The sequence below is a fragment of the Macaca mulatta genome, chromosome 12 (assembly GCF_049350105.2).
Source record: "Macaca mulatta isolate MMU2019108-1 chromosome 12, T2T-MMU8v2.0, whole genome shotgun sequence".
Taxonomy (NCBI): Eukaryota; Metazoa; Chordata; class Mammalia; order Primates; family Cercopithecidae; genus Macaca; species Macaca mulatta.
Window position 1 is genome coordinate 7,146,352 of NC_133417.1, and position 20,440 is coordinate 7,166,791.

Genomic DNA, 20,440 nt, shown 5'->3' on the forward strand with positions numbered 1-20,440 from the left:
GCAACCTTAGCCCCTTCACCCACCCTCAGATTTTCCGAAGTTTCACCAGTGTTCAAGCCCAGGCCTAGGAATTTTATGGGAAATATTTGACAAACGGAGAAAAGTAGCCTTTAGCAAATTTGTTTTATCTGTCTTAAAGGATGTATTCATTGGAATAGACAGTGTCAAGGTTGGTAGGAAAAAGGATGGTAGCAGAAGAGAAAAAAATGCAATTTCTGGGAAGCCTGCATGTTTCCAGCAATATTTTAGGACTTAAGCTCCCCTGAATGTCAGGCCCTCAAGCATGTGCTTCCGTATCAGCCACTTTGGACAGCATTTCATGCTATCAATCCCCCCATTGGTGGTTCCTGGTGGCTTCTCTCAAAACTGGTTAACTGAGATCAGTCAGGAGCCCATCGGAGCTGACGGGGATGGGGTGGAGAGAGGAAATGAGGCCAGATGGGCGGCAAGCTTTGGACGCTGTGGTAAGGACTTTTCACGGTCACTGTGAAGCAGATCTCAGGCAGAGAAATGATGTGATTTATTGTAGTTTACCAAGGACCACTCTGGATATGGTGCAGAGGGAAGACCAGCTGGAGGTTCTTGTGTCACTCTGTGAAGTGCGGGGGCGGAGGGGGGCAGATACGGGGCCTGCACTGGAGGTTGGTGGTGGACGGATGAAAAGTGGTTGGATTCTGGATAATAAAGTAGGGCTAGCTGAGAGACTTGATGATAAATACGGATGTGAACTGAGAGAAAGACAGGTGTCAAGGATAACCAAAATTATCCTTGCCAAGATTTTTGTTCTGAGCTACTGAAAGAATGCAGTTGTCTGCTACTGAGATCAGGACGCCTGTGACTGAGCAGGTTTGGGTGGGTGATCAGGAGTTCTCCTTGGGGCGTATTAACCTTGAGGGGCCTAGGAGGCACTTGGTGTGGCAGGGGGACAGGTGTCACTTCTTTGCCTAGAGCTTCCTTTGACCACCCATAGGAAGCCTTTTCAATGACTGCAGTGCAGAAATGTCCAAATACCCAAAAGTGAACCCAAGCCCAGCCGTGTCAGACAGAAGATACTGAAGTTGCAAGCCACAGGCCTCAGAGTGGGGATGCCTTTCACTGTGAAATCACAGATTTCTAGAGCAAGAACCAAGGCATTTGTGCCAGGACCCTTTTTTTTTTTTTTTTTTTTTTTTTTTTTTTGTGATATGGACCCTTGCTCTTTTGCCCAGGCTGGAGTGCAGTGGTGTGATCTTGGCTCACTGCAACCTCCACCTCCTGGATTAAAGCAATTCTCCTACCTCAGCCTCCCAAGCAGCTGGGATTACAGGCACCTGCCGCCACACCCAGCTAATTTTTGTATTTTTAGTAGATATGGGGTTTCACCATGTTGTCCAGACTGCTCTCAAACTCCTGAGCTCAAGTGACCCGCCCGCCTCGGCCTCCCAAAGTCCTGGGATTACAGGCATGAGCCGCCACGTCTGGCCTCATTTGTTTTAAATAACTAGCTCAGCTATAATCTACCACTAACAATGATGGTGTTTTGTTTGGTATTTAAATAATTTTTATAATGAAAAGTGTTAATCATGACATGATTTATTTTATTGCAGAGCATTAGGGTGAAAATAATGAAAATTTTCATTAAAGGAATATGTGACATAACTTCATTATATTATATACAGTGTTGTACTGATTTACCAAAACTTGTAATTTGGTAACGATACTGCATTCCTTGGGTTTGTACTCCAAAAGTCTATGATCTAAAGTGTTGAGTTGCAGACTGGTTCTGTTCAGTGAAAAATGAAATGATTACCTGAATATTGCAGCAACCTAAACTTAGAGGAACAGCTGTTCACATCCCTGGCACTTCACATTTGCCTAACATAACGCTACCACGTGTCAGAAACCATGCTTCACTCACTGCTAAAGCATGACGCAGCCATGTTTTGTGTAATTACTTTTTAAAGTAATTGTGACCACAAAGTCTTACTTGTACATGAAGACCTGACCTTTGACTGATTTCCCAGGTGAGAAAAAGTCCTGCTGGGATTTTGATAGGAATTGCATTCAACCTATGCATCCATTTGGAAGCCACTGAAATCTTCATCCTGTTGAGCCCTCCCATCCATGAACACAGACTCTCTCTCCATATTTAGATCCTCTTTGATTTCCTTTAATGCTCCATTATTTTAAAGCAAGTCCCAGACATCATGTAATTTGATCCGTAAATAGCACAGTATATGTCTTAAAACAGAAGGTCTGTCTGTCTGCGCCACACTTTCTTCCCTGGTATTTTAAAAGCAGTGGTCTCCCTGAGGTGGGGATTGAAACAGATTGCTTGTAGGAGTCACTGCTTTTCTTGGCTAAAGGCTCCTCTTACCTTCAGTTAGATGGCACGACGGCACCAAATAGCCAGGGGCCCTTGGAGGGAGGGTGGGGGCAGCAAGGGGTCCTCCTTGTGTGGGCAGAAGAGCTAGAGACCCGGGGCAGGAAAGGTGTGGAGGGGGGTGGGCACTGAGAGACGGGGCGCAGTTTTCCCCTGCCCTGGCTGCGGGGTGCCTGAGGGACCTCAGTGTGTCTCACGTGTGTGTGAGCTGCAGGGCCTGTATCTGTGCAGCGCACCTAATGATACCTGCCTCACAGGTGGGCTGGAGCCCTACACACAGCAGAAGGAGGGTTGTATGTTCTCAGAAAAAGTTATTTTCCCCCCACCAGGAAGAGAACTGGGAGATGAAGGAGCCTGAGAGAAGTTCAGTTTCTCCCAGCAGGGCCCAGAGGCAGGTCTCCGCAGCGGAGTGCATTCGCGCTTGCGACTGTAGATGGCTCCGAGTTTCTAGCTGCCAAAGGAACAAAGCTCTCCAGAGCTGAGGCTTTCGGTGAGCCTTCTGTACAACCTAAAAATTAAAAATCCGAAGCTGAGATGGCTCAATGTGGTATTGGATCCTGAAACAGAAAAAGGCCATTTGGGAGAAACTGAGGAAATCTGAACAAAATCTGGACATCAGTGACTATCAGAGTCAGTGTTGCTCCGTCCGTGTGACGAATGTGCCTGCTATAGCATGAGACCTTATGGTCGGGGAGCCCTGCTGTGGGTGCCTGGGAGCTCCGTGCTGGCTGACCAGCTGTTCTGTAAATCTAAAACTGTTCTTTCAAGTCTATCACAAATAATCTTTTTTAAAAACAAAAGCTGGCATAGGTGCAAGTGGCTCACACCTGTAATCCCAGCACTTTGGGAGGCCAAGGTGGGCAGATCACCTGAGGTCAGGAGTTCAAGACCAACCTGGCCAACACCGCGAAACCCCGTCTCTACTAAAAATATAAACAACCTCAGTCCAGTGCAGACGGCCCAGTGACCTGGCCGGCCGGCAAGGTTTGGTTCCTTGTGAGCTGTGTGAAGAAACTTCACTTCTTTGGGCCCCAGCTTCCTCATCTGTAGAATGGACACATCATTTCGACTTCCTTGTTTATGTCACAAGGATGAAGTGAGAGGCCCCTGTGGGGCCACACCTGGACACATATCCCAGTCCCACAGCGCAGACCCACTGGGGAGCCTGCACCTGCTGTTTTGCCCGGGCAGGGACCACGTGCATGCCAGGGCTCCCCGGGAGCCTCACCTCTCACCCTCCTTCCCGCTTCTCATTCTACTCCAGCCACTCTGCAGTTCTTCCATGACCGGGAGCAACCCCACCCTCTTGCTTCTGGTGCTGGATGCTGTCCCTGTTTCCTGGAACACTCTTCACCACCGTTGCTATGCCAGCCCCTCCCAACATGCCCCACCAGGATCTCCCAGGCCTGGTTGGACCTCCTGTGCCTGTGGTTTCCTAGCATCACCACGCAGCATTATTTGTTTAACTCCCTTATTTCCTGCCAGACCCCCATCACCTTCTTCACATTGCATCCTCAGAACCCCACATGTATCTGTGGCATATACCCAGTGGGCTCTGGATAAATACATTTGAGTGAATTCAGAAAGCAATGAACCAGTGCACAGATGTAAACTGGAGGCCCCTGACTGTTTGGTGCTGGATGAACAGCCAGGCCGCCTGCACGCCGCCCAGTGCCCCCCATGCCCAGATTCCTGTTTCTACTCCAAGACCGTATGCCAGACTCTTGAGAGAAATTTCTCAAAGGGCCCCAAGGCCGTGTCAAAGACTGCATTGCCTGCGTTTGCTGGAGCAGAGCTCAGGAAGTCAGTACTCACTTTGTTAATGGCTTTTGATGGACAGCAGTAGATCTCAAAGTTGAGCATGCACCAGGGTCATCTAGAAGGCTATGCAGACACAACCCGGGGGCCCCACCCCAGAGTTTCTGATTCAGTGGGTCTGGGGAGGGGTCTCAAGAATGTGCATCTCTACCAAGTTCCCTAAGTGCTGCTGCTGCTCTGGGGACCACACTTTGAGAACCACTGACTTCCAGGGCAGTAGGTCAGCATGGGAAAGCGATGCATACGGAGGACGTTCCTCCGCCTCTCTCCCTGGGTGGGCAGAGCTACCGGCCTTCCCTTGTAAAGGGGAAGCAGAGAATTGTTTGGCTGCTGTTCATCAGAGGCAAAGGCACCCTCACTGAGCACTTATCTAGAATCTAGAGCTCTTAGCTGCTCTGCTGTCTAAACACTGTTGGAATTTCAGAATGGATCAGAGACTGCTGACTTGTCTTCTGATATAAAAATTTAAAATCCAAAGTCAAGACTGGCCTTTGTGTTGCTGGGCCATGTTGTTTCTGTTCATTTACTCACCTGCAGACACCATGGGGCGCATGGTCCCATCCTTTAACGCTTTCCTATGAATTAGCTGTGTGAGACCCACAAAGCAAGTAGCCTTGCGTTGTAAGAGAGTTTGAGCCGGTTCTAAGCAGACAAGTGACTGGCTCTCCCACTGGCTGTTTGCACAGAGCCTGAGTCTCCTGGCTTCAGTCGCGGAGTCCTTCGCACACCTTCACCTTCACTCCCTCTCCCACGAATGCCTGCTCAACCTTCGCTCCTGCCGTTGTGAAACCCTCAGGAAACACCTCCTCAATCCCACACCCTGTGCTGGGAGCTGGAATGTAGAATGACGAGTAAAAGTACTGAGAGACTCAGGTTGCAACTTGCTTTTCTTTTCTCCCAGGCTGCAAATTGGCTAGATGAGCAATCATTTTGTGAACTGCTGAGACCCCAGCTGGGACTACTAAAAAGCCAAGAAAAGTAGTGACTCCTACAAGAAATCTGTTTTATTCCCCTAGAGAGACCATTGCTTTTAAAATACCCCAGAAAAGAAAGTGTAGCAGCAAGACAGGGAGAGGAAGGAAAAGAGATGCCTTGCCTTTTAAGACATATACTGTGCTATTTACAGATCAGATTACATGATGTCTGGGACTTGCTTTAAAATAGTGGAGAATTGAAAGAAATCAAAGAGGATGTAAATGTGGAGAGAGACTCTGTTCGTGGATGGGAGGGTTCAACAGAGCAAAGATTTCCGTTGTCTCCAAGTTGATACATAGGTTTATTGTAATTCCTATCAAAATCCCAGAAGGATTTTTTTCTAGCTATAGACAAGATTATTCTAAAATGTATATGGAAAGGCAAAGGAACAAGAATAGCTAAAACAGGAGGCCAGGGGAGGAAACAAAAAAGAATAGCTAAAACATTTCTGAAAAACAGAATTAAGTCAGAGGAACCACTCTACCAAATTTCAAGAATTATTTTATACCCACAGAAAACAAGACCGTTTGGTATGAGAGGAGGATGAACACATTGATCAATGGGACAGAATAGAAAATGCAGAAATAGTGCCAAACAAGTACAGCCCACCAGTTGTTTAAACAATTGTGGTATAATCCACATGCCATTGTTATTTCCATATTTTGTTATTGTTGTTTTTATAATGACCATACGAAGGAGGAACTGGCATACCACTGTGATTTTTATTTGCATTTCCCTAATGATTAGTGATGTCGTATGTCCTTATTTATACACTATTGACCATTTGTATGTCTTCTTTGAAGAAATGTCTATTCAAGTCCTTTGCCTATTTTTGAGTTGGGCTAGGTTTTGAGTTTTTTGTTTGTTTTGTTTTTCGAGTTGTAGGAGTTTTTCAAAAATATTTTCTGGATGTTATTCCCTTATCAGATATATGATTTGCAGATATTTTCTTCCATTCCATGGGTTGCCTTTTCTCTCTTAATACTGTCCTTTAATGCACAAAAGATTTAAATTTTGATATAGTTCAATTTATCTATTTTTTTCCTGTTGCCTATGGTTTTGGTCTTATATCCAAGAAATTATTCACAGATTCACTGCTGTAAAGCTTTCCCCTGTTTTCTTCTAAGTGTCTTATAGTTTTAACTCTTATATTTAGGCCTTTGTCCATTTTGAGTTAATTTTTATATGTGTTAGGTAAGGGTTTAACTTCATTATTTTGCATTTTGATATCCAGCTTCCCAACACTGTTCGCTGTAAAGACTGTCTTTTCCCTCACGGTCTTAGCACCTTTGTCGAAAATCAATTGACCACATGTGGGAGAGTTTATTTCTGGATCCTCTATTCAGTTCCATTGGACTGTATATCTATCCTTATGCCATTTCCACATTATTTGATTATTGTGACTTTGAAGTAAGTTTTGAAATCAGGAAATGTGGGTCCTCCAACTTCTTTTTTTTTTTTTTTTTCCAAAATAATTTTGGCTAGTCAGGATCCCTTGAGATTCTATATGAATTTTAATGATGAATTTTTCTGTGTGTGTAAAAAAATGCCATTGGGGCTGGGTACGGTGGCTCATACCTGTAATCCTAGCATTTTGGGAGGCTGAGGTGGACAGATCACCTGAAGTCGGGAGTTCGAGACCAGCCTGACCAACATGGAGAAATCCTGTCTCTACTAAAAATACAAAATTGGCCGGGCGCGGTGGCTCACGCCTGTAATCCCAGCACTTTGGGAGGCCGAGGCGGGCGGATCACAAGGTCAGGAGATCGAGACCACGGTGAAACCCCGTCTCTACTAAAAATACAAAAAATTAGCCGGGCGCGGTTGTGGGCGCCTGTAGTCCCAGCTACTCGGGAGGCTGAGGCAGGAGAATGGCGTGAACCCGGGAGGCGGAGCTTGCAGTGAGCCGAGATCGCGCCACTGCACTCCAGCCTGGGTGGCAGAGCGAGACTCTGTCTCAAAAAAAAAAAAAAAAAAAAAAATTATCCAGGTGTGGTGGCGCATACCTGTAATCACAGCTACTTGGGAGGCTGAGGCAGGAGAATCACTTGAACCCAGGAGGCGGAGGTGGCGGTGAGCTGAGATCACGCCATTGCACTGCAACCTGGGCAACAAGAGTGAAACTCTGTCTCAGAAAAAAGAGAGTCATTGGATTTTTATAGGAATGCATTGAATACACAGATTGCTTTAGGTGGTATTGTCGTCTTAAAAATATTAAGACTTTCAATTTATAAACATGGGACTTTTTTTTTTTTTTTTTTCTTTTTTAGATTTTCTTTCATTTTTTTCAACAATGTTTTGTAGCTTTTAGTCTACATATCTTTGGCCTCCTTGGTTAAGTTTATTCCTAAGTATTTTATTCTTTGGTTTTTTGTTTTTGTTTTTGTTTTTTGAGACAGTCTCCTCTGTCTCCCAGGCTGGAGTGCAGTGGCCGGATCTCCGCTCACTGCAAGCTCCACCTCCCGGGTTCCCGCCATTCTCCTGCCTCAGCCTCCCGAGTAGCTGGGACTACAGGCGCCGCCACCAGGCCCGGCTAGTTTTTTGTATTTTTAGTAGAGATGGGGTTTCACCGTGTTAGCCAGGATGGTCTCGATCTCCTGACCTCGTGATTCGCCTGCCTTGGCCTCCCAAAGTGCTGGGATTACAGGCGTGAGCCACCGCGACCAGCCAGTATGTTATTCTTTTTAATGCTATTGTAATGAAATTTTTAAAACTTTCCTTTTCAGGTTACTCATTGCAAATACACAGAAATAAAACTGATTTTTTTGTGTTAATTTATATTCTGTAGCTTTGCTGAATTTTATTAGCTTTAATAATTTTATTGTGGATTCTTTAAGGTATGCTACATATAAGAAGATGTCATCTGCAAACAGATAATTTCATTTTTCCTTTTCAATGTGGATGTCCTTTATTTCTTTTTCTTGACTGCTGTCACCAGGACTTATAGTACTATGTTGAATAGAAGTGGAGAAAGCAGGCACCCTTGTCTCATTCCTCATCTTAGGGATACAACTTTCCATCTTCCATCATTGATTATGATGTTAGCTGTGAGATTTTCATATGTGGCCTTTATCACATTGAGGACTTTTCTTTCTATTTCTAGTTTATTGAATGTTTTATCACAAAAACTTGGTCAATGCTTTTTCTGCATGGATTAAGGTAATCATGTATTTTTCCTTCATTCTGTTAATTTAGTATATTATATTGATTTGCTCTCCTACATTGACCCATCCTTGCATTCCAGAAATAAATTCCATTTGGTCCTGATATATAATCCTTTCAATATGCTGTTGAATTCCATTTCCTAGTATTTTGTTGAGGATTTTTGCATCTATATTCGTAAGGGATATTATTCTGTAGTTTTCTTGTAGTTTCTTTGTCTGGGTTAATTATCAAAGCAATACTGATGTTACAGAGTGAGTTGGGAAGTATTCCTTCCTCTTCAATATTTTTGGAAGAACTTGACAAGAATTGGTGTTGATTATACTTTAAATATTTGGTAGAATTCACTACCAGATGGTAGAAGCCATCTGGCCCTGGGCTTTTCTTTATTGGAAGATTTTTTTATTACTCTTCAATTTCTCTACCAATTATAGATCTATTCTGATTTCCTATTTCTTCTTGAGTCAGTTTAGGTATATTATGTGTTTCTAGAAATTTGCCATTTCATCTGGTTTATTTAATTTGTTAGCATACAACAGTTCATAGTATTCTCTTATAATCATTTTTATTTCTGTAAAATAGGTAGTAATGTCCTTACTTTGCTCATCAAAACTTTTGATTTTTTACAAAGGTACAAAAGCAATTCAGTGGAAAAATGATATTCTTTTCACAAATGATGCCAGAAATGATACCATTAGACCATCCATAGGTGATGAAAATGAACCTTGACCTAAGCTTCACACATTATACAAAAAAAAAAAAAATACCTACACACAAAATGAATTATAGATTTCCATGTAAAACTTTTAGAAGAAAGCATTAAGAGAAAATCTTTGAGAACTAGGGTTTGGCAAAGAGTTCTTAGACATGACACCAAAAGCATGACTCATAAAAGGAAAATTTGAGAAACTGAACATTATAACAATTTCAAACTTTAGCACTATGAAAACTCTAGTTAAGTCAATGAAAAGATAAGCTACAGACTGAGAGAAAATACTCGCAAGCCTCATATCTGACAAATAACTCAAATATATAAAGAACTCTCAGAGCCAGATGTGGTAGCACAAGCCTGTGATCCCAGCTACTTGGGAACTGAGGTGGGAGGATCACGAGCCCAGGAGTTCCAGACCAGCCTGGGAAACATGGTGAGACCCGGTCTGGAAAAAAAAAAAAACTTTCAAAGTTCAACATTAAAACACCGATTAGTAAATAGGGAAAAGAGGGCAAGGCATGGTGGCTTACACTTGTAATCTCAGCACTTTGGGATGCTGAGGCAGGAGGATCATTTGAGGCCAAGAGCTCATGACTAGCCTGGGCAACATAGTGAGACACCATCTCTATGAAAGTTTTTTCAGAAAATTAGCTGAGTGTGGTGGTGTGAACCTGTAGTACCAGCTACTCAGGAGGTTGAGGTGAGAGGATCCCTTGCGCTCAGGAGTTTGAGGCTGCAGTGAGCCATGATTGTGCCCCTGCACTCCAGCCTAGGCAACAAAGCAAGACCCCATCTCTTAAAAAAAAAAAAAAAAAAAAAAAAGGCAAAAGATGGCCGGCTGCAGTAGCTCATGCCTGTAATTCCAGCACTTTGAGAGGTCGAGGCGGGCAGATCATGAGGTCAGGAGATGGAGACCATCCTGGTTAACATGGTGAAACCCCGTCTCTACTAAAAATACAAAAACTAGCCGGGCGTGGTTTCAGGCACCTGTAGTCCCAGCTACCCAGGAGGCTGAGGCAGGAGAATGGCGTGAACCCAGGAGGCAGAGCTTGCAGTGAGCCAAGATCACGCCACTGCACTCCAGCCTGGGTGACAGCAACACTCCATCTCAAAAAAAAAAGGGCAAAAGACATAAAGAGATATTTCACCAAAGAGGATATATGGCAAGTAAGCACATGAAAAGATGTTCAACATCATCAGCCTTTCAGGAGATGAAAACTGACACCATGATGAGATACCACTACACACCTATCAGAATGCCTCAAATATAAAATAGTGACAATACCAAGTGCCGCTGAAGATTCAGAGAAACTGAACTCTCAGACATCGAGAGTAACAGGAATGTAAAATGGCACAGCCACTCTGGAAAATAGTTTGGCAGTTTCTTAAAAACTAAGTAGTCAACTACCATCTGACCCAGTAATTACACTCCTGGGCATTTATCTCAGAGAAATGAAAACATGTTCATGCAAACCCCTGCTCGTGAATTATCATAGCAGCTGTATTCATAATAGGAATAGTTGGAAACAATCCACCTATCCTTAAACAGATGAATGGTTAAACCAACAGTGGCATGGAATGCCATGGAATGCCATGGAATATGACTCAACAGTAAAAAGGAATGAAGTATGAATACACATAGCAGCAGAGTGCAGGGCATTTGGCTGAGTGAAAAAGCCAACCTCAAAAGCCTACATACAGGTTGCTGTGGTGGCTATTCAGATCTGTACTGGTGACAGTGCCATACGCCTATGCACACACATTGTACGAACGTCCGGTTCTCAGCTGCGAGATCATACTGGACTTACACAAAGCTAGACCATTAACGGAAACTGGGTGGAGAGTGCACAGTGCCCTCTGTACTATAGTGGTATACCCTGTGACTCTAAAATCATTTCACAATAAAACGGTTTTATGTTTTATTTGTTTTTTGGGTGTTTTTTTGAGACAGAATCTCACTCTGTTGCCCAGGCTGGAGTGCAGTGGAGCAATCTCTGCTCACTGCAAAGTCCACCTGTTGGGTTCAAGCAGTTCTCCTGCCTCAGCCTCCTGAGTAGCTAGGACTACAGGTGTGCGCCACCATGCCTGCCTAATTTTTTGTATTTTTAGTAGAGACAGGGTTTCACCATGCTGGCCAGGCTGGTCTTCATCTCCTGACCTCATGATCTGCCCACCTCAGCCTCCCAAAGTGCTGGGATTGCAGGCGTAAGCCACTGCACCCAGCCAATAAAATGAATTTTAAGGCCCTAGGGGAGAAGGTATGACAATTTGACAACTTTTGATGGATTGCAGTTTGTTTTAGATGTGATCGTGGTTATGTTTTTTAAAGAAAGAGAGATGGGATCCTTATGTTTCAGAAACATACGCTATGGTGTTTACAGATGAAATTACATTGTATCTTAGATTTGCCCTAAAAACCATCTAGTGGGGAGTGGAATTAGATGATGAAACAAAAGTGGCCACATGTTGAGAATTGTTGAAGCTGGACAATGAATATACAAGGTTCCTTATACGATTTTCTCTCCTTTTGTGTACTTTTGAAACTTTCCATAATAAGTTTTTAAACATAAAATGAAATAAAAATCCTGAGTGTTCCTAGGGACTTGGAGATAGGCCCTCAGCTCCTGCTTGCAAGCTGGACTCTGGCCACTGCCTCCAGGTCGGAGACAGAGTGTGTTAGTCCATTCTCACAGTGCTATGAAACATTACCTGAGACTGGGTAATCTATGAAAAAAAGAGATTTAATTGGCTCAGAGTTCCACAGGCTTCACAGGAAGCATGACAGGGAGGCCTCAGGAAACAGATCAGGGCAGAAGGCTAAGGGGAAGCAAGCACCTTCTCCACATGGCAGCAGGAGAGAGTGAAGCGGCAAGTGCCACACACTTTTAAACGATCAGATCTCATGATAACTCATCCGCTATCACGAGAACAGCAAGGGGGAAATCTGCCCCCGTGATCCAATTACCTCCCACCAGGCCACACCTTTAATTCAACATGAGATTTGGGCAGGGACACAAATCCAAACCATATCCCAGAGGTTTCCCAGGTCAGTTCTGGGGACGCATGTGGAGCTTTAACTGTGTTCCTGATGTTGGCGCTGCCAGGCCTTTGGGCTCCACCTTTGAGGAACTTGCCATTCGCCACCCCAGTCATCCTCCCGGCTTCCATCTGTTCAAGTGTTCATCCTTCCATCGGTTTCTTTGTCTGTTTCATCACCATTTATCTGTTTCTTCCATCCGTCTGTTTACTCACTCACTTAACGTTTCCTAAACATTGACATTAACGAATAAGTCATGGCTCCTGCCTTCAAGGAGCTCAGAGTATAGCTGGGGGGAGTCAGACCGACACAGCGTACAGAGATGTGTTTCCTGCCATGAGGGTTGTCTGCTCAAGCTCCCTGAGAATGAGATAAGAGTCACAGACGGGACTCTCACGGAGGAGGAAGTGCGTGAAATGCGTCTTCAGAGTTCATATTTTCACCTGTGTTGGGCCCAAGTGGATAATCCAAGATAATCTTCCTATTTTGAGGTCAGCCCTGGTTTCATCTGCAACCTTAATTCCTCTTTAATTCCTCACATAACATAACATATTCACAGGCTCTGGAGATTCCATCTTTTCATCTTTTGGAGACCATTATTGTGCCTCTTGCAAGAAGAGAGTCCAGATGCAGACCCAACTATCTAGAAACTCAAGGACAGAGCAGACATTGTAGGTCCATGGGAAAGGACTGCCCATTCCATGAATGGTGCCGAGACCATTGATTATCCTTACAGAAGAAAGAAATTGGATTCCAACCTCACTCTGTACCACAAAAATCATTTCCAGGTGGATTAACAGCATACGTGTCAAAAGAAAGCTATAAAACATGAAAAGATAACAGAGAAGAATATCATTATGACTGAGGTTGGAAAGAATTTCCTAGAACACAGACAACATACACCAAATAGGACTAGATTGACAAATTTGTCTATATTAAAATTAAGGACTTCTGTTCATCAAAAGGCCCCTTAAAAATAGTAACAAGCCACAAACTGAGAGGAGATAGTTGTGACACATCTGAGTGACAAGAGGTATCTAGAAGTGAGGGAAGGAATGTGTGTGTATACATACATACATGAATACATACATATTTTATGTCAATGGTATGTTAAAGATAAGCAATTCAATAGACAAATGGGTAAAACTCATAAACACTTCACATTAAAGGGAAATATAAATGGCCCATAGATAAAAGGTCAACTCGTTAGTAATCTGAAATGTCAATTAAAATCAGAGTAAGATACTATTTCATACCCCTTAGACTCAAGAATTTAAATGTCTCATAATGCCAATCTCAAGAGCTGGCTGGGATGTGGAGGGATGGAACATTCTTGTTCCGCTTTCAGGTTCTGGGAAACTATTTGGTGTGCCTAGGACCCAGCAGGGCCACACACACCTGGGCATCCACACTCAGCAGTGTGAATTCACACCAGGGGTGACGATTTTGCCCAACTGGGCAAATATCTTAGCTATTATGATGGTTTATGGCTCTCCAGAATGCCACACTGCATAAGGAATACACAATACATTTGTGATATTGATTTCATGGGGCAGGGAGGGATTAGGAAAATAATGTGCTCCTTAGCGGGGCTGTCACGAAAGCAGGGTTGAGAAACAATGTCCTAGAGAAACCCTCTGACGCACACCCAGGAGGCGTGCAGACACCGTCCAGCAGCACCACTGCAGCAGCACAGGACACACCCTGCTCCAGCAGTGCAGCCAACACACACAATGTGAAAGACTCGTACAGCACAAGACTGTGCGGCAGTGAAAATGACACAATCACAGCTACACACACAGGACACACGCTGCTCCAGCAGTGCAGCCAACACACACAATGTGAAAGACTCGTACAGCACAAGACTGTGCGGCAGTGAACATGAAACAATCACAGCTACACACACAGGACACACGCTGCTCCAGCAGTACAGCCAACACACACAATGTGAAAGACTCATACAGCACAAGACTGTGCAGCAGTGAAAATGAAACAATCACAGCTACACACACAGTTGAGTAAAAGCCAGCCAGAGAAGAGTGGATTTGCTGGCTCCCTTTAGACAAGGTCAAAACCTAGCATAACTGACAGAACTAAATGCTAAGACAAAGGCATGGGAATGATTTATTAAAAGTTCTAACTCTTGAACATCTCCACAGGAAGGAGATGGGAATGGGACTCAGTGGAGTACACAGGATGTGGAAGGTCAAGTTTCTGGTGTTTTTCCTAAGTAGAGTAATGGGTACCAGGACTGTTCATTGTCTTAAATTTCAAACCATATTTGCATATACGGAACTGTACATTTTCTTTGAATACACACATATATATTGCATAACAAAATGTTAGCATTTTTCCTAAGGGCCTATACTGTAGCCAACACAATGGAAAATGGTTTGTCACTGAATACAACCTAAGGGGCTCTCGAGCCTGTGTGATGGTGAATACTTGTGTTCCCTTGTCAGCCGAGTTGCTGTAGACTGAGTGATGGGTGACTAATGGTGGTGGTGTGAGTGAGATGGTGCATTCTTTCACCCAGGCCACATGTTTGCAGCAAGGATGGTTTGAGAACCTAGCCCTGCAACCTGCATCCTCCTCCTGCAGAAGGAGTGTTTGTCCTGAACCCACCGGGCTCCTTCTCCACATGTTCTCCCCTCAGCCCTTCCCAGCCCAGCCCCCTTTGCCCAGCTGCTGTCTCTCCTTCCAGCCATGCCTGATGGAGCTCTGGACACAGCTGTCCGCGCTGATGAAGTGGGGAGCGAGGAGGACCTGTATGATGACCTGCACAGCTCCGGCCACCACTACAGCCACCCTGGAGGGGGTGGTGAGCAGCTGGCTATCAATGAGGTAGGGTCAGGGCTGCGCGGGCAGAGGGAGGGACAGGCTGGGGCTACAAGCTGGACTCCAGCACGCTCATGCAGGCCAGATGCCCACAGTCCATGTTCCATGCAGATGCTAGTGGTGCTGGCCATGCACAGCGCAGTTTCAGCCTGCAGTCCTCACTTTGGGATGTGGTGTCAAGAGCACGGTTTGTCCAACACAGGACTCCCTGTGCCCTCCTGGGGCCCACAGAGCAGATGCAATGCCAGCGTGCTGGTCCGCCTCATGGGGCTGTCCTAGTGAGCAGCTTCCAAGAGCCATCCCGGCTGGAGGAGTCCTACTTAGTAGAAGGGAGGTCAGGGCTTCTCCAGTCACTCCAGCCCCTGACCCTGCAACCAGCCATTTGGGCAGGCTGGGAACAAGGCAAGGGAAAAACTGTTTTCTCTCCTGACAACAGGAGTTCAGAAGCATTGCTGTTGCTATGACAACTGCATGCGAGTTGCTATGGTTTTGCTGTTCCTACCCAAGCAGAAGAAATCCGGGAGAATCCTCATCCAGGCAAAACTGGTTCCCATCCGAGTTCTCCCTTTGCATTCCCAATGAGAGAGGAATCGTGATGCTTTAACACGCCTCTTTCTCACTCACCCTCCTACTTTCTCAGCCTCTTTTACTTAACTGGAGGGTGAGTTGAACGTCATGGAAGTGTAAGCAGATGACCAGCACAAGCACATGCCCGTAGCAAATGCCATGTTCTCCAGTCAGGAGGTACTGGTGTGTTTCTGCTTCATTAAAACTGGACTCTGACAACTCAGGATCTTGTAGCACTCGGGTTTTTCCTTAAGAAGGGATCCATTTTGGAAGAGTTAGACTTTTCTGTGAATGAATGAGCTGGGGGGCTTCTCAGAAGCCAGTGAGGAGGGTGGTGTCCTCCTTACCTACTAGACAGAGGAGTGGAATCAAAGGCCCAGGAACTCCTCCCAGGGGCCCAGCTCTAGGTGATGATTTAAAACAGTCATTAAGGCCAGGCACGGTGGCTGTCGCCTGTAATCTCAGCACTTTGGGAGGCTGAGACGGCTGGATCACCTGATATCAGGAGTTCGAGAACACCCTGGCCAACACGGTGAAACCCCATTTCTACTAAAAATACAAAAATTAGCCAGGCATGGTGGTGGGCACCTGTAATCCCAGCTACTCAGGAGGCTGAGGCAGGAGAATAGCTTAAGTCTGGGAGGCAGAGGTTGCAGTGAGCCAAGATTGTGCCACTGCACTCCAGCCTGGGCAACAGAGTGAGACTCCATCTCAAAAATACAAATACAAATGCAAATAAAACGGTCATTAAATAATGCGCTACTCAAAACCCATGACGCATAAAGAATAAACATGTAAACAAGCTTTCCCAACTAACCTTTCTCTTTAAGTGACTCTTGTAAGCTATTTGGGATGGAAGATGTTCTGAAATCATGTCACCTGAAGCAGAATTCACAAGAAATCGTGCTTTTCCTTTTATTTTTTTTAAGTGATGGAGTCTCACTCTTGTCGCCCAGGCTGGAGTGCAGTGGCACGGTGGTCTTGGCTCACTGCAACCTCCGCCTCCCAGGTTCAAGCGATTCTCCTGCCTCAGCCTCCCAAGTAGCTGGAATTACAGGTGCCTGCCACCATCCCCTGCTAATCTTTGTACTTTCAGTAGAGAAGGGGTTTTGCCAAGTTCACCAGGCTGGTCTCAAACTCTTGAGCTCAGGTGATCTGCCTGCCTTGGCCTCCCAAAGTGCTGGGATTACAGGCATGAGCCACCATGCTTGGCCGGTTGTGCTTTTTCTAGAAGACTCAGGCTGCCTCCTCCATCTTGGGGCTCAGTCCCAGCAGGGGGACCCCGAGGGGGTCTGTCAGATGTAGGGCATGGAGCACTGAGCAGTGACCGTTTGAGCTGGTGCACATGGCTGTGACACCAGATGGCATGGGGCTGTGCAGGGCTGATAGCAACTGACTGCACACACCCAGCAGGGTGGGCTGTCACTCAGTGCATCTCTGAGTGACCACAAGGATGACCATTGCAACCAAAGCACTCAGGGACTCCAGAAGGTGGGGGGCTCCAGGGCTGGCCTTATGGCTGCGTTGATCTTGTGTTTGCGTTTCATAGTTGTGTGTCTCCTACCTGAGGGTAAAATTATGGACTGTCACATCTTGCTGCTGGCAAGGAGGTGTTTTTTTGGGCTCTAAGTTCCTTGACAAGTTGTTCATTCTAAGATGCTTTGGCCGAGGAAGGCCAAGAGCCAGGACTTCTCTGAAAAAAAAACCCCAAAAAACGAGGTTCTGTTATCTTTCTGAGGGAAAGTCAGGCAACTTAGATTTGGATTGTGTAAGTGCCTGTTTGGTCCTGTTGGGTTCAGAGGTCTCTCCTGGCGTTGGAGGTTGCTGAGCAGACGGGGTGTTGCTGGTATGCCCGAATGTTTAGGGTGCATGTCCTTCCCCCTGGGGAAGAGGAGAGCACGTTACAGAGGAGAGCAGGACGTCAGGCAGAGGGAGCCCGTCTCCAGCGATGCCGCGGGCTGGTGCTGGGCAGGCTGGCTCCTGTCCCAGATGGCATCCACACGCCTCATGAAGGCTACCAGTGCTTCCAGATCCTCATGTAGAAACGCGATCATGAGAAAGGCAGGAAGAAGGGCAGGCCGGGCGTGGAGGCCTCTCTGGGTCCAGCACAGCACTGCAGCAAGGCCATCTCTGTGTTTTGTGGGCGGATGTGAGGCTGGAGCCCTCGCTGTGCCTGGCTTGCACCGCAGACTCAGAAAAGGTGGTGCCTGCCTGTTCGGAGCCGCCGGAAGCAATAAGTGGACTCACTCATCGGAAACTGGAAAGATAAGAAGTGAATGTCCCGCGACAGGCCAGTTCCCGGGCCTTCAGGGTAGCCCTCCTGCAGGCTCAGCCGGAAGCTTTGCTGGGGGTTAGTGTGACTTTAATATCTAGAGATGAGCAAAGCAACAGGTGTCAGAGAAAAGTCCTTACTAAATAATATTCGGCTTGCCCTAACACACATTCCCTTCTGTTTCCTAAGAATATGTAGGGGCTCAATTGTGACCCTTTCTTATCGTTTTGGGCTCTCGGTTCCTTGACAAGTTGTTCATTCTAAGATAATTTGGCCGAGGAATATCTAAGATGTTTGATATCAGCGTCAACAAGAAAGGGTCACAATTTAGCCGGATGCCTCCCTCAGAAGGAGAAACCCCCTTGCAATCTCAGAACAAATGCAAACCCTCTGGCCTGGAGAGCGGCCCACCTGGGGCAGAGCTGCGAGGCAGTTTGCATTCCAGGTACATGAGGAGTGACCTTTGTAAGCATAAAGCATATAAAGCACAAACAGATGTGTGTGCATGTGCTGTACATAAAGGGTGTGGATGTGTGTTACATACATGTAACAGGTGTGTAGTGAGTACTTGTGTCAGGGAGCCACCAGGCCCTAGGAGGCACCTGTGTGGAAGCCCTGGTCCTGCCTGCAGGGGGCTGCCCGCAGGCTGTGTCTGTGTGGGCCCCGCGTTTTCCCGTATGGGCCGGAGGAATGTGCACACAGGCGCAATGTCTCGTTCCTTCTGCATTCCTTGAGTCACCTGTGCCCTGCCCCTCGTGAGTGTCCAGTCCCTGCCAGGCAAATTAAAGAACACAGATGCTGACTGTCTTTAGTGCCCAGGGGTGTACTCTCTTCTTCCAGCACTGGCCCCTCTAGGGCCTACTCCCAAGGCCATGGCCCAGGCCTGGGCCTGTCTGCCCAGTTCCTCGCCCTCCCCGCTGGCCCTCTTGGGCTGCACTGCGCCCCTGCAGTCAGGCCTGAGGCCATCCTAAGTCCCCTGGACTTTTTCTGAAGCTAAAGCCAGAAGCGCCTGTCGGTGAGAGTGACCACCTAGCACCCCCCGCCACCGTGTGGGCAGTGCTGCCAGTGCGAGCCATGATGTGTCCAGGGGAGAGGATGGCCTGGCTCCTGCTAGGGAGGTCTGGGGTCTCCCACTGCCCACTGGCACCTGTGGGTGGCAGCCTGTCCCCTGGCTCATGTCTTGCAGCATCCTGTGAGCTGCTCCCCCCACCTCATGGAGTGCCTAAGCCCAGCTTGTCTTCCAGCCTGGTGAGGACGAGCACGAGGTGTCTGGGACACTGATAGGCATCAGGCTCCTCCACGGGGCTGAGGAGGGAAAACAAGAGCCAGGTCGGGCCTGGGGACAGATGTCCTCAGAGCAGGGTCATTGCCCTTGCTCTCCTGGCATTCCCCGTGAGACACCCTGAGGATGCTATAGGACATAAGCCCAGCTTTTGGCCACGCCTCATGGAGTCACCCTGACTTTCCCCAGGTGTCTTTGTCTTCCCTGGGTTCCCGTGCCGCTGGACATCCCTCCCCAGGCCTGACCTGGCTCCTATTCCCCCTCCTGAGCCCCAGGGAGGAGGCTGATGGCTGTCAGTGCCGCAGATACCTTGTGCTCATCCTCGTTAGGCTGGACAACAGGCCGGGCTTAGGTGCTCCGTGAGACAGGGCAGGAGCAGCTCACAGTCCCTTGGGGCCGGTGCTGCCACTTTTGCACAGGGTTGCAAGGTCACCTGGTGGCCAGCCCCTCCAAAGTGGCTTTCATCTTTGTACTCCCAAAGCCACAGCACTGGGGGCTCAGCCCTCATCTGCACCAGACACCTATGTCTCCCTTCTGCTTGCACGTCAGTCCTGCCACCAGCCTAGTTGGGACACACCACTCCCTGGCGGGAGCTGTCTGTCAAAGGGCCTAGGCATTTGCGTTGAAGCTTTTTCTTTTCTTTTTTTTTTTTTTTTTTTTTTTTTGAGACAAGGTCTCACTCTGTCACCCAGGCTGGAGTGCAGAGGCATAATCTTGGCTCATTGCAACCTTCACCTCCCAGGCTCAAGTGATCCTTCCAGCTCAGCCTTTCTGGTAGCTGGGACTACAGGCACGCCCCACCACTCCTGGCTAATATGTGTATCTTTTGTAGAGATGGGGTTTCACTATGTTGCCCAGGCTGGTCTCGAACTCCTGAGCTCAAGCGATCTGTCCACCTCGGCTTTGCAAAGTGCTGGGATTACAGGTGTGAGCTACTGCACCCTGTCTGCCTTCAAGCTTTTCTGTTAGGTTTTTGGTCATGAAACTCACATAGGAAAGCTGTTACCACTGCCGATCCTGCCATAAACCCAGCTCTCTGGGATATAGAGGCTGGGGGCCCCTGGGCAGGGAGAAGGACCCCACTCAGTCCTCAGTCAGGGCTGCTTCAGCCACCTTCAGTCCTCCCCAGGCTGCCCTGCTGTGCGTGGGGCAGAGGATGTGCCCAGCACCCAGCCAGGGCTGAAGAACCAAACCGTGCCTGCCCAGGCCTGGCGCAGTGGCGAGCAGGCTGCTGTAGACCCTCCAGCACTCAGTACCTGTGCTGGCCGTCCAGCTCACCGACTCACTGTGCCCAGGGCCCAGAGGACATGTACCCCCTGGGTGACCAGCGGTTCAGAGGCCACAGGTGCACAGTGAAGCCTCCACACATCAGGAGTTCTGAGCCACACCCCATGAGAGGACACATCACCATCTTG

The 20,440-nt window shown here is 47.1% G+C and overlaps 1 protein-coding gene across 5 annotated transcripts in view; it reads left to right on the forward strand.

The window, feature by feature from the left end:
* The window catches only part of ARHGEF4 (Rho guanine nucleotide exchange factor 4), a 210,197-nt gene that overhangs the window by 175,400 nt on the left and 14,357 nt on the right, over positions 1-20,440 (forward strand). For all 5 annotated transcript variants that reach the window (XM_028830589.2, XM_077956712.1, XM_077956713.1 and 2 more), the window contains one exon: positions 14,771-14,910. In XM_028830589.2, the coding sequence (XP_028686422.2) occupies positions 14,771-14,910 (140 nt within the window). The remainder of the gene's footprint in view (positions 1-14,770; positions 14,911-20,440) is intronic.